Source organism: Phalaenopsis equestris, unplaced genomic scaffold (genome assembly GCF_001263595.1).
Source record: "Phalaenopsis equestris unplaced genomic scaffold, ASM126359v1 Scaffold000606, whole genome shotgun sequence".
NCBI classification, from domain to species: Eukaryota; Viridiplantae; Streptophyta; class Magnoliopsida; order Asparagales; family Orchidaceae; genus Phalaenopsis; species Phalaenopsis equestris.
In genome coordinates this window covers 995,395-1,009,650 of record NW_018165046.1, presented here as the reverse complement: position 1 = coordinate 1,009,650, position 14,256 = coordinate 995,395, and the positions used below count along the sequence as shown (strand labels likewise).

The 14,256-nt window shown below is 33.9% G+C and overlaps 1 protein-coding gene across 1 annotated transcript in view; it reads left to right on the top strand.

Annotated features, from left to right (window-relative positions):
- Nucleotides 1-14,047, top strand: part of LOC110029827 (WD repeat-containing protein 55-like) — a gene marked incomplete in the record, with an annotated part of 26,054 nt that extends 12,007 nt beyond the window's left edge. Inside the window, 6 exon segments of the mRNA XM_020732288.1 lie at nucleotides 5,760-5,805; nucleotides 5,899-5,945; nucleotides 6,022-6,095; nucleotides 6,183-6,238; nucleotides 10,342-10,465; nucleotides 13,860-14,047. Of these exon segments, the coding sequence (XP_020587947.1) occupies nucleotides 5,760-5,805; nucleotides 5,899-5,945; nucleotides 6,022-6,095; nucleotides 6,183-6,238; nucleotides 10,342-10,465; nucleotides 13,860-13,933 (421 nt within the window).
- Between the last annotated feature and the right edge of the window lie 209 nt (nucleotides 14,048-14,256).

The window sequence follows — 14,256 nt, the reverse complement described above, 5'->3', positions numbered from 1 at the left end:
CACCGCCTCCCGGGGGCGGCGCAGCTGCAGCTGAAAAGCTGAGAATCTGCAGCTGCGCCAAACAGAGCCTAAATATAACATAGAAACGTAAAAGAAAGGAAACAGGGACAGTAAATATAACATAGAGAAGTTGCAAGAGAGCAAAACACTGAGCTTCCAATGCCAGAATAGAAAAAGGGGAAAGGTAAGCTGTGGGGAGGGGAGACAAACTTAACATATACTTTGGTGTGTAGAATTTGTAAATGGTTCAGCTCATAGGCAAACTCCAATGAAAATAATAAAAGAAATTATTATGTAGATTTTCAAATAGCAATCAAGCTTGGAACTTCTTGAATAGGCTACACAAGAGCTAATTAGCAAATTAGTTGATGCAAATTAAAATCCACATGAGCCGAGAACAAAAGAGCTAGTTACCAAGTTGAAGAAATAAATAGAAACTATCTACCAACTGGTTCATGGGACTTCGAAAGTTTTGCTCGAACAATATTGTGAAAAGATAAGCGGTATACTATTACATAAAAGCATATCAATTCCTACCAGCCTTTCCCTCCACATATTTAAGAAGTTGTCCAACTCCACTAACACCCAACAATATCTAATTGATGGTATGGAAATAAACAAGTGGAAATGATAGCACATTCGTAAGACAATTAGTCATGATCAGCACCACATTCACTAATGACAACATCAATTTTATAATAATAATTTAAATTTGAAAAAAAAAAAAAAACTGCTTCACTATTAATTTACCAACTGACTTGAAAGTCAATAAAAAAGAAAGCAAGGGATGTACAAGGTAAGATTATACAAAGCTTTCTTAATTACTTCGATAGGATCACACTTCAACTTAATAAGAGATGATCATTTGTAAGCATGCCTTTTGGGACTTCTCTGCAGCAAACTTATGGAGTGAAGATAATTTCAGAACTCTTAAAGGAAAATTTGAATAACCCATGCTGCTCACCAAGCAATAATAACTATTTATTAATATTTTCAAATATTTTGCATTGAACTGCTGCAAAGATATGGATTTTAAAATAAATCAAATCAATTTTTTGAGATAAAAGAAAAAAAAAACATTATATCACAATATCTGACAGGGTCAATAAACTTAACGAAGGAAGAAAATTTTTTAACCTATACAACAAAACATGAATCACCCATTCAAATCAATGAAGCATCAAAATCTAATGGTCAATATTTTCAAATATTTTGCATTCAATTGGTACAGAGATATGGATCAACTTGAATCACCCGTGCTAATTACTAAAGCATCAAGAACACATAATAAGCATCAACATACACAATATGGTTTTGATCATTTGCAAAAGATAGATCAAAGCATTTCACTTTACATATCATTATAAGCAGAACTGAATAAGCAGACGTAGCATAGAAAAATGGATTTCACAACCATTTCTCTAATAATCAATCTCTTGAACTAAAAAATACAGCAAACCTCAAATCCAAAAGTAGCCACTATATTATAGAGCAAACCTAAAATCCAAAAAAAGAAAAATCATCCAGAAAACATAAATCAAGACAACTTTTCTTGCTCTGTTTTAGGTGGAAATGGACCAAATAATGCTTACAGTGAGCGGGAGGCCAAAAAATGCTTACAGTGGACGGGGAAGGTGTTGAGAAGAGAAGGGTTGAAGAAGATTTTTGATCCTCTTACTCCTTGGAGCCTTTCGTCTGAGTCAGGAGGCCAAAAAATGCTTACAATGGACGGGCAAGGTGTTGAGAAGAGAAGGGCTGAAAGAGAGCTTCGATCCTCTTACCTGGAGCCTTTCGTCTGCCAAGGGTACTGCGGTTAGAGAGCTTCGAGAGCAGAGGGTCCTTAGGGTTGCGAGAAAATCACGTATTACCTGGATCCTTTCGTCTTCTTCTCCGCCTTGGACCGCGACCGGAGAGATCGGAGAGGAGAAGAGAGGTTGGGATGGGATCAGGGACGAGGGGCCGGAGAGTAATACGCTCGAACGAAATGCAAAATGCCGGGTCCGAAGCGCGGCCGGGAATAATGAAGGATCCGCGTCGAGAGATTTCGTATTGCGATCTATACACGTGAAACAAACGAATGTTCAGCGTTTTTAAAACGCCCACCGCGCATATAAGCTGCCCCAAACGGGCACTAAATAGTTTGGTTGTCAAAACTGATTTATTCTTAGTTGACCTATGAAAAATGATGCATGTTGGAAATAAAATAACAAAAAAAGCATAATATTTTATTTAGGACAACTTAATTGGATGACTTACAAAACTCAAAATGATAAGTCAAAGCCAAATTAGGAAGATTGAGTAGTTTGGTTGTCAAAGCTGACCTAATCTTAGTTGACCAATGAAAAAAGCTGCACGCTGAAAAGAAAAATAACAGAAGAGAAAAAACGCTTATAATGGGGGAACATTGTTCAGATTTGCAAAATGCATAGAATTTTGGGTTAACAAGATCCTTTTTTTCAATATATATAGATTTAGTAAATCATTTTTAAAATAAGTTGGTCTTGTTTGTATTTCAAAGTTTAAAGTTCAGGTTTTATCTTTAAAATATCTTTGATTTCTGCTACAAGCTCAAACATCTTATTTTGAACCTTTGATTTTTCTCTAGAAAAATTTTATGAAAGATAAGCTTAATAGAAGCTTCCTTAGCTTTGTAGAGTCAGCCATTCCGTTAGCTTTCTTAAGTTCTGTAAAAGTTAATAACCATTTGATGCAACGATAACAGCTGACTGTTGCTTACCCTGAAGCTCCTCATATTTAACAGTCATATGATAACAGTTAGGTACTTAGTGGCTAACATTTGCTTGGCGAAGCAGGGATGTGCGTGATTTTAGGATTTTTCATATTTTCGTGGTAAACATTCAATTCGAAGGCACTTCCAGTTCCCATTGGAAGCCACCTTAAAGTAGGTTCATAAAATATTGTGGTTGCTCCTCATATTATCCTCAATACCATCCTTTTTTACCCGTAGGCTGCTCTTTAAAAAGGTGTTGAAACCTTTTTGTTTGATAGGTTGAACTGTGAGGGGAGCTGGGGAATGAATGGCCTGCCATAGTTACCTTACCGGGCACACTCAGAAATTGGACAAATGTTCAAGAATGCTATTTGAAAATACAATACTAGGCACCAGCAGGAACTAATATTCACTTAAAATGAAACAAATAATGGCAAGGTACCTTTAAATAGAAGGAATGATTTAAATCCTTGTCACTCAAAAGGGTTCTTGGATCTAGAACATAAATTTTACATCTCATATTTGATGAAAGATCCTCAGTTTAGATTCCTAGCAATCCCATTCACTGGCTGAGCAAACGATAGTCAATTTAGAAGTGCTTGAGTTGCTGAGAGAGAGAGAGAGAGAGAGAGAGAGAGAGGTGAGCAGTTGGCAAAAAGGGATTTGAAGGCACATAGGGTGTAGCCCTCTTATAATGTTAGAGAAAAAGAGAAAAACTTGCATGTCTTTATTGAATAAGATTGGAAAAGAGAAACAAATAAAGAAGATTAATATCCCAAACAATATAACATAAAGCATACTTTCAATATAATTACCTGCCATATGTGTCAGCAGCATCTAAAACAACAAAAAGTTAAAACCAGGATTTGAGATCCTGAACAATTCATCTGCTGTCATATCAGCAATTTGTTCCAGGGCATTGATTTGATCTTGGAAAACTGTCCATAGCTGAAATATACCAGCGCATGGTAGCATACTGTGGGAAAAGTTGGGTTTGAACAAGAAGGCAGCTTGAACATGTTATAGAATGGAACATACCGTTTCTTTGATGCTTTGCTGAGGCAAGAAATCATTCAGCGTATACAACCACAATGAATTTTCTATAAAAATTTTAACTGTTAGTGATAAATCTCTATAGCTTTCTTGGACTAACTGTGATAATGCTCAAGAAACATTGTAAAAATAGTATGGAGTATTGATGATTGATTGTGGCGGAGTCCCAAACTCCAGTATGATCTTCTTTCTCTCTCTCTCTCCAAAGCTGAGTTTTCTACTCCAAAAATTGTAACTCCTTTAAACTCAATAACCTGAGAGCAAACACACAAAAACCTCTATTCTTCTCTCCAATGTATCAATAATCTGTCCCAAATAACACCTAGACCTCTAAGTTCATAAAATACCCCTAAGAAAGGAAAATAATAGCAAACAGTCCTATAATAACTAATTAAATATGGAAAAGACTTTACATGTCCTTGAACAACCAATTACTATAGCTTTTCATGAGGAGATTAACTGAATCGATGGCCAATGGTCGAAACAAATTCTTTACTAAAGTTGAACCACTAATCAACTTGACAAATTGAGAGGGTTTTTGGGATTTGCTTAGCTCCATTTGAAAGATAAATTAAAACTTTGCCGAGAAAATCAATTTTGAAATAAACTATGGTAGTTTTAAGGAGCATAGCTTCCTTGGTTGAATGAAATCTCAATATATACATCCAAAATCTCCATTAGCTTTTTCAAAGTAGGGTTGTCCAAGTCTACTGTCATTGTAGATTGAACGTGAGCATGACTGGATAAGGTAGAATCCGGCTATCTCTTAGGTAATTAATGAAAAATATCACAATGTATATTCTCTTACAGTAGTATTGTATTGTTGAGCATACGTGATGAAGATGTAAATATAATTCTTCCTCAATTAAAAATAATGAAAGAATAGGCTTATAGATCAAAGTATCTCATTCCCTTTGAGGAATTGAGACATAGAAGGAGCATAAATATTGGAGTTCGGAGAACATTGAGCTCGAGATAGTTAGTATGTTAATAATTGGAGGAAGTGGGATAATTAAGCTACTATTGATATGGCCATCTTAGAGCTATTAATTTTTTTGAGAGATGAATTGAGACGCCAAATAACATTCTGATATATTAAGCTTATTTCCAGCTGGCACACTTGACTTCATTTTGTTATATATAAAGTGAGAGGTGCAGTTTGTAGCTTCTCCTTTCTCCAGGTTTAGTACTAGGACTAGCAAAACCCTAACTAGATATCCTAGAGAAATTTTTGGGAGGTAATAGTTTTTGCTTACAATAAATTAATAATGAGTGGACGGGATGAATTAGATAGTGTTCTTTCATGCCTTAAAATTTTGAAGATAGACTTTTTGAAACTGAAATTGAGCCTTCTTGGAGGTTTTGCAAGGTTTAAATTTTATCAAATTCACCAATAACACAAATGACTCGTCTAAAAACATTCAATATTATTGACATTAAACAATCACTAGATTCATTATGGTTAAAAACAAACCTCAATATTATCTTATAAAAAGAATTGAGTAGAAACTTAGAAAGCAATTTAACCACATTCAGAATTATGTGAAGTTCCCCTAGTGACTTCTATATTCATGATGACCGCCAATCACACTCTCAGTATTGGTGATATCTCTATAGAAAGTGTTCCGACTAAAGATGACCATTGCAATGGTGAGGTGTAGTTGGCATTTAGGGTGATTGCAGTGTAGGTTATTGATGTCAGAACCCATTCTAGACTTGAGTCTTGTAAATTGGGGGAATTGCATACCTCAAACTCACCAAGCCATGTCAATTTCTTTTCCTTTATATTTAGTTTTAGATAATCTTCAAATCATGTACTCATATTTGATCATATCACGCTATCCTTGTCTCTTATAGATGAGGTGGATTCTATTCTAATAATACTCATTTTACCTGTGTTTCAAGAAATAATTGGATGTCCTAGAATATTTATAACCTTAGGTTTTCTCTCATTATATCTTTCTGTGATGTGCAGTGATCGTCTTCTTGGGCACCCTATGTCTGTTGATGCATTATTAAAGGTACAAGGAGTACGCCTTTTAATTCTTTGTAAGGATAGTTTAGTTGAATGTTGTTTATGCAGGAAACCTTATAATTCGTCTCTAATATGTTAGCTTGACGAAGATACCCTTATTTCCGGGTCTGAAGATGGAGTTATAAGGTTTGCATTTAGAACTTTGATATGTTATATATTTTAACTTTTTTTTTAGTGGTATTGCACATTTGATTTTTTGCAGGTTGGTTGGTATATTGCCAAATAGAATTATTCAACCCCTTGCTGAACACTCGGAATATCCTATTGAAGGCCTTGGTACATTTATCATATCTTGTATTTTTGCACAAAAATTAATAAGATAGTACAACTAATTACTTTATTTTATTTTAATTTTATTGTCAGCCTTTTCCTATGACCGAAAATTTCTGGGCAGTATATCACATGATCAAATGTTAAAGGTGAGCATAAAAGAAGTTAATTGAGTGTTTACTAACATTCTCAAATTTTATTGAAGGAAATATGATGCTCATTTCTTTGTGGGGGTGTTTTGATCGTGTAAGTTGTGTATCGCTTATAGACACATGATATTACCTGCTTACTACCTTGATGTCAAGACATTGTCCGACATTCAGACAGTTTGTATTACTTCTTATTTTTCTTAAGAAGTATTTTGGTATCTCTGATCCACCCTTAGAACATGACTAATTGTATATCGCTAAAACTGGGTCTCCCAGATATAATTTTTTTTTTGTCTCTAGTATTCCACATCTTCATTCTTTTGACTAATATCTTTCTATTGAAACCGACAAGGTTTCTGCCTTTCATAGTGATTAAAAATTAGATTGGGTTAATTTATTCTAACATGGTTTTAGACGCATGGTTACAGTTTTAAGTTTATGTTGACTTTAGATATGTCTGATTTTTGTCATGCTTTTGTAACATTCTATATTTTTCTTTTGACTTGTTAATGACTAGTTAATCCTGAGATATTGTCCTATATCACTTAGTTAATGACTAGGTTGCTTGAATATTGATTCTATTGTATGCAATGTTGATCCTGCCACATACAAAAATGTATCAACCCTACATATGCTTAAAAAGAGATGAGACACTCAACTAGTTTATTAAATTTAGCCAAATTGGTGTTAGATGTAAAGCCAAGCTGCTTGGGATCCTATGGATAAGAAGAACCATTATTCACCAAGTCTTAACAATTTGTTTCATCATTTTTCAACTTGCTGGTGGCCAGCTTGTTCGAACTATCTATTATAGAGGGCTAGATGGGGCAATATGTCTTTGTTAGAGTTACCTTTAGTCAAACACGATCAACACGAGCCATATAGTAGCTGGCTGAAATGAATCCACAACTCAAATAGATTGATTTTGAGTCCCTCCATGTCTTAAGATGGGCCCTCATCTTAGAACGTGTTATCAACCTCTTCGAATTTTTGATCACTTAGAGTTTGACAATTAATATGGCATAGTTTCTTGAGAAAGTTGATCAGTACATGTGTTAAAGAGTTCATTATGTCTCACAAAATTTGGTTGGCCGAGTTAGACCAATTTATCACGATGAGTCCAATGGAACTTATTGATGAATTTGATCAACATGGCTCAACTAGAGCTATGTTTTTGAGTAGTCGAGATAGAATCTCTTACTGGCCCTAAAGTTCAATTCCATCAATGAATCCTACATCCACTTGGTCTACTATGTGTCTGAGTATTAGAGCAAGTCAGCCACCTAGTTGAGTTTTGGGAAGTGACATGCAAAACGGAAATGAACCCTAGATTTTGGGTGATGGTGAACTTGAAAAGAAGAAAGCAAGAAAGAGATTCAATTTAGTAAGAGTAACAAAGGCCTTAAGTGTTAGATTTGATCGGCCTTTGTGTACTTTTCCACTATTTTCACCAAAGATCTTCTTGAATATCTTGACAACGCTCTAACCCATGCAACACTCCCATCGTTCTCATTTATCTAATGGAGCAATGAAGTATATAAAATAGATTTGGGGTGCGCTTTTGAGAGGAAGAGTCTAGCGGTAGAGATATTGACTCAAGATGGCATTATGAGGTTAAATTGAGCAAGCGACAACCATAATCAAGACGCTTTTTTGGGGAACAATTTTTTTTTTCCTTACAATGACACCATTGCCTACGTATACTCAAATATGGATCAAACTCAACATATTTTCTCTTGATTGTTCTTTTTTATTTTCTTTATTATGCATTTTGCTGGAGAGATCCTCTAGGGAGCAGGATCCTAGGTGAGCCCCTATTTTTTCTTAAAAAATAGGATACTAAAACGTCATTTCAAATGAACTTTTGTATAGAGTTAGGCTCTTTTATGTGGTTATTTGAAAAAATTATCATATATATGTTTTACTTTGTGAAGACGTTAACCCACCTTTCAACAAGCTTCAAGGATTAAAGGATTTTATCTATCACATTTTAATCAGTTGATGTATTATTGCTTCGATTTGTGATTTTAAGGACTTGTGTAGCTAATGTCGGGGATGCTGTATGTGTCCTTTGAGAGTTTGACAAATCTTGGGATCATCCCGGACAACCTAATTAATCCTGAGATATTGTCCTATATCACTTAGTTAATGACTAGATTGCTTGAATATTTATTCTATTGTATGCAAAGTTGATCCTGCCACATACAAAAACGTATCTTCGCTACTTATGTCTAAAATGAGATGAGACACAGATGAATTTATTAAATTTAGCCAAATTAGTGTTAGATGTAAAGCCTAGTTGCTTGGGATCCTATGGATAAGAAGAACCACTATTCAACAAGTGTAGGATTAACATTAACAACTTTGTTTCATGAGAAAGTTGATCAGTACATATGTTAAAAAGTTCATTATGTCTAACAAAATTTTATCGGTCGAGTTAGACTAAGTTATCACGATGAGTCCAATGGAACTTATGGATGAATTTGATCATCATGACCCAACTAGGCCTATGTTTTTTATTAGTCTAGATAGAATCTCTTACTGGCACTAAAGTTCAATTCCATCAATGAATCCTACATCCACTTGGTCTACTATGTGATTGAGTATTAGAGCAAGTCAGCCACCTAGTTGAGTTTTTGAAGTGAAATGCAAGACGGAAATGAAGCCCAAAGTTTAGGTGATGGTTAACTTGCAAAGAAACAAGCAAGAAAGGGATTCAATTTAATAAGAGTAACAAAGGCCTCAAGTGTTAGATTTGATCGCCCTTCTTGTACTCTTCTACTCTTTTCACCAAAGATCTTATTGGGCATCTGTTTAGATGTGTTTCTTAAATGTTGTTTTGGATTGTCCTATTAAGCGATGTAGTGATCGAGCTAATATACTATTCTACTATTAACAAATCCATTTCATTCACCTCAACTGTTTGTCTCTATGCCAATCATTTTTCAACACTCCTAGCTTGTTCCAACAAATTTTCTGAATTCATAGAGATTCAATTTTTTTCACCCGCACTTGCATCATTATTTTGAATTCCTTGCACAAAACAATTTGGCTTCGAAATAAAGATGCATGTACATGAGTTGAGTTTTGTGAAGTCATTTTGGGATCTTTATAGTCCAGAGGATATGATTTTTTTATCAGTAGTACCGCTTTATGCATTGTTGTTTTTCCTACTTAGATTTCTTTTATGAGCCAAGCGCTTTTGGACATGACAAATTTTTGTGTTCTGAAGCTTTTTTTGCCCATTCAGAGATTTTTATATCCCAAAGGTTTACTCGCTCATTTATCATCATTCAACTTTCCAGAACCAATGGTTTTTCTTGCTCATTATATGAGCTTTATGGTCTGAGGCTTTGCTCTTGTATCACGAATTTAATTTCATGACTCAAAAGTCTTTTTTGCTTGGATTACTTCATGCAATGAAGGCAATCAGACATGGCAAATTTTTTACATTAAAAAAAAATGTTTCTTGCTTTCTTAGCTTAATGGCCGTAAAACATACTCCTGTAAGACACTCAAAAAAATTTTCTTTTATGGCCATAAAACGTACTTTTGTATCACAAATTATCTTTTATGCGTTGAATGCTTTTAGATTGGGCAAATTCTTAGGCTTGAGAGCTTTTCTTGTTCTGGGAGCTTTATGACGTCTCTCAAGCTTTATGGCCATGCATGATCATTACATTGCTACATCGAGCTTATGAGGCCCAAAGTCTATGCTTTAGTCTTGCTAAGGTTGGCTCGAGCTTTATGGCCGTCCCCTCAGTGTGAATATTTCCCTCGAGAGGGGAGCTGATTCTGCTGCTGACAGTGAATATATGTCTACATGGCATCTTTCAGTGCTTAGTATAAATATTATGATATTAATAATGGAAATTAAAAAAAAAACAAACTTGTATGTCATGCTTATGTACTACATTTTTTGTTAATATTTTGTTGCTGGTGAAGAAAGGTGTATCTGTTTTTTGTTGGTTTGAGGGGTTTGTTTATGTTATTCTTGAACAATGTTCACTAATTTTGAGTCATTTTTATCTTACCGAGGAAGTGAGAAAACAATCATTCTTTGACGTTTTGTTCTGTTGCTGTTTAATGCTTTTGCTTTGTAGTTATGGGACGTTGAAGAGCTTTTGAATAATCGTCAAAACGAGCCAAACATTCAACAAATTGAAGCAGATAGTGAAGATAGTGATGACATGGACATGGATCTAATTCCCTGCCAGCCTCCAAAAGGTAACTCCAATCTATAACCTTGGAGCTAACTACATGATTTTAGTCAATATTGTCATATTGATTGACCTTTTATGTTGATCAAAAATACTTTTAACTAAGGTGGGAACAAACTGTCGAATGGTAAAATTAAGTTTTCTATTATTCTATTTATATTACAGAGAGTGGAAGATCGACAGATGGATTAAAAAAGGCATTATGGCCATAAAACGTACTTTTGTATCACAAATTATCTTTTATGCGTTGAATGCTTTTAGATTGGGCAAATTCTTAGGCTTGAGAGCTTTTCTTGTTCTGGGAGCTTTATGACGTCTCTCAAGCTTTATGGCCATGCATGATCATTACATTGCTACATCGAGCTTATGAGGCCCAAAGTCTATGCTTTAGTCTTGCTAAGGTTGGCTCGAGCTTTATGGCCGTCCCCTCAGTGTGAATATTTCCCTCGAGAGGGGAGCTGATTCTGCTGCTGACAGTGAATATATGTCTACATGGCATCTTTCAGTGCTTAGTATAAATATTATGATATTAATAATGGAAATTAAAAAAAAAAACAAACTTGTATGTCATGCTTATGTACTACATTTTTTGTTAATATTTTGTTGCTGGTGAAGAAAGGTGTATCTGTTTTTTGTTGGTTTGAGGGGTTTGTTTATGTTATTCTTGAACAATGTTCACTAATTTTGAGTCATTTTTATCTTACCGAGGAAGTGAGAAAACAATCATTCTTTGACGTTTTGTTCTGTTGCTGTTTAATGCTTTTGCTTTGTAGTTATGGGACGTTGAAGAGCTTTTGAATAATCGTCAAAACGAGCCAAACATTCAACAAATTGAAGCAGATAGTGAAGATAGTGATGACATGGACATGGATCTAATTCCCTGCCAGCCTCCAAAAGGTAACTCCAATCTATAACCTTGGAGCTAACTACATGATTTTAGTCAATATTGTCATATTGATTGACCTTTTATGTTGATCAAAAATACTTTTAACTAAGGTGGGAACAAACTGTCGAATGGTAAAATTAAGTTTTCTATTATTCTATTTATATTACAGAGAGTTTAATATCTACATATTTATTAAAAAATGCAAATAAAACAAGCAATTTAATTAACCAAATAGAAATTTACCTTTTTAATTATCTTCTCCCTAACTAATCTTCTAAAAAAAATTTAAACGAACATAATGAGTTATCTTGAATAACTCAACGGATTAATCACATTTTCAAATTACAGTAACTCAAAGAAAAGAAGACAATGTGCATGTTTTTCTTCTAATATTTTCTAGAAAATCAAATAATAATTTATAATATATATTTATTTTATTTGCTAATGAGAAAAATCTAAATCATTTACATGTATTTGCTTTTACTTTTACTTCATATTTTAAACTTACATATCCGTTTAAAAGCACCACCAAATCATAAACCCTAATCAATATTATTCCGCTGCCACAGCGGTTCGTGATCTAAATTACTTGATTATTTAAGGTTGATATGTGCTTACTCGCCTTTAGCCGATATTTTTTTATCGATAAAGTAATTAGCGATCTAAATATTACAATTGTTTGGGGTGTTAGTAAAACATCCATGCATGTGGGTATACCGACGTTCTTTGGCTATACTATAAGAGGGTGAACTCCTCGTAGCATACACACAAGCATTCATATATATACTGACGTTTCCTATCTTGTACCATAAGGGAGTGAACTCTTAGCATGCACATATAAGTATTCATATATATACACTACTTTATTCTTCATATTATACTTTTTTTTTTTTATGAAATATTTTACTTCTATCTACCGATGAATAAATGAAATCTTATTAAATCTATAGGTCGTGAAATAAACTGGTATATGCACTTATACTAGTACTAACATATCATGTTGTCATAAAATCACTTCTTAGGAAAGTTATAATGCAACTCTTTGGACATAATTGTTAATATGCTTGTTTTATACAGAATAATATGAAGAGTCAATTCTAATATAAGTCTCAATGATATATAACATAAACAGTAAAAATTTGAAATCAAAAAATACAATTAAAAATAAGAAATATGACTGTAATTTAGAAATATAATTACTCACCTTGAGTCTTTCACATTCGGTGAAACTTTTCTCGATCTCTAACTCCAAATATTTTTGGATCAAATGTTCTTCGGTTTTAGTTATTGCTATAATTTAATTTTTTTAATAAAATATGAATTCTAAATTAAATACATTAACCTTTAACTTTAATTAACTTGTACCTTTTTTCTTCAAAGTGATTCACTTCTTTATCTACAAACTGAATATTTCTTTCTTCAAGTACATACATACATACATACATACATACATACATACAAGACTCCTCTTTCCCCATTATAATTCGACTTGAAACGGCCTCCATCCTTCTGCCTATAATTTTTTATTAAAATTTTAATAATTAAAAATTTGATGTTATACAATTGAAGTATTTCCTTAATAAAAATTAAAGTAAATTCTAAATTGAATTTAAAACTAGCCCTAATCCTACCTTAATCCATGGTTGCGCTCAATTCTCTCTTAACTCGAATGCGACTCACTTCGATACAAAGAACCACGTGGTTCTTCTTCTCCTTTTTTTCACAAAGAGGAAGCACACGTGTCTTCTTCTTCTCCTCCTCTTCTTTTCGATCACACGAGAGACACACGAATCTTCCTGCATAGAGGTCTACACAGTCTTCTTTTCTTGAACAAGACACTTGTAGCTCTAATTCCTTTGATTCTTCTTCCTCCTTGCTCGGCTAGTGCATGATTGTTCTTTTTTTCAAGGCACATGAGTGTCTCCTTCTCCTCCCATTCTTCTTCACACCGAAGCAGCTTGACGGAGGTTCCTTTCTTCTCGACACTACTCAACGAGCCTCCTTTGCAAAGTTCAAGTTTCTCAAGTGTAGTAATGGCTTCTTCTACTTCCTCTAACCACGTCTTGAAGATTGTAACCCCTCTGCCTTCACACAGAAGCTTTTCTTCTTTTGTGTTCTTCTTCCTCTCTCTCTCTCTCTCTCGCCGTTCGGTTTGAACGAAACAAGAGTAGGAATCCTTGTTTGTTTTCACACAAACGACAGCTCTCTCCTCTAAACGTTGGCATAGGTAAATTATCATCATCATCATTATTTAAACCAAAAATAAATAAATAAAGCTGGTTATTAAATAAAGCTAGTTATTACAGCTATACTTTTTCATTTTGACGTTAGAGTGGTCTTTTTTTACTACATTATTTGTAATATAAATCATACTTCGTGAAATACAATAAAATAATGTAATCACATTTAATAAGTAGAAAGTATGGTGTGTGAGTATGTGTGTGTGTGTGTTTACTGGAATTGATTATCTGCCCCACACTTATTCTACTTTACTTGTGTCTTTCATCTTTGACAGGTTCTACGAGGAAGAGAAATGGTTATGGCCAATCTTCGAACCATTCAACCTCAAATTTCTTTGCAGATTTATAGCCGAGTACATATTCCATCAAAGCAAAATAAACTTCTACTTGGCAGAAAACTTCTATATGATTGAATATTTTTCCCTGAGATAGTAGAATAGATTTATATTTTTGCCTGAAATGATTCCAAAATTTTGTTTACCAAATGCTTGCTTTTTTTTCTAGCACTTAGCCATTATTATATTCCTTTAAAAGCATTAAATTTTACTTTTGCATTTTTTTTTAATTACTCTTGAGCTTCCTTTGTAAATTATTGTATTTTAAATGCTATATGAACACATACATATTGCTTTGAATTGAGATAATGACATGAATCAATTTTGACACATACAT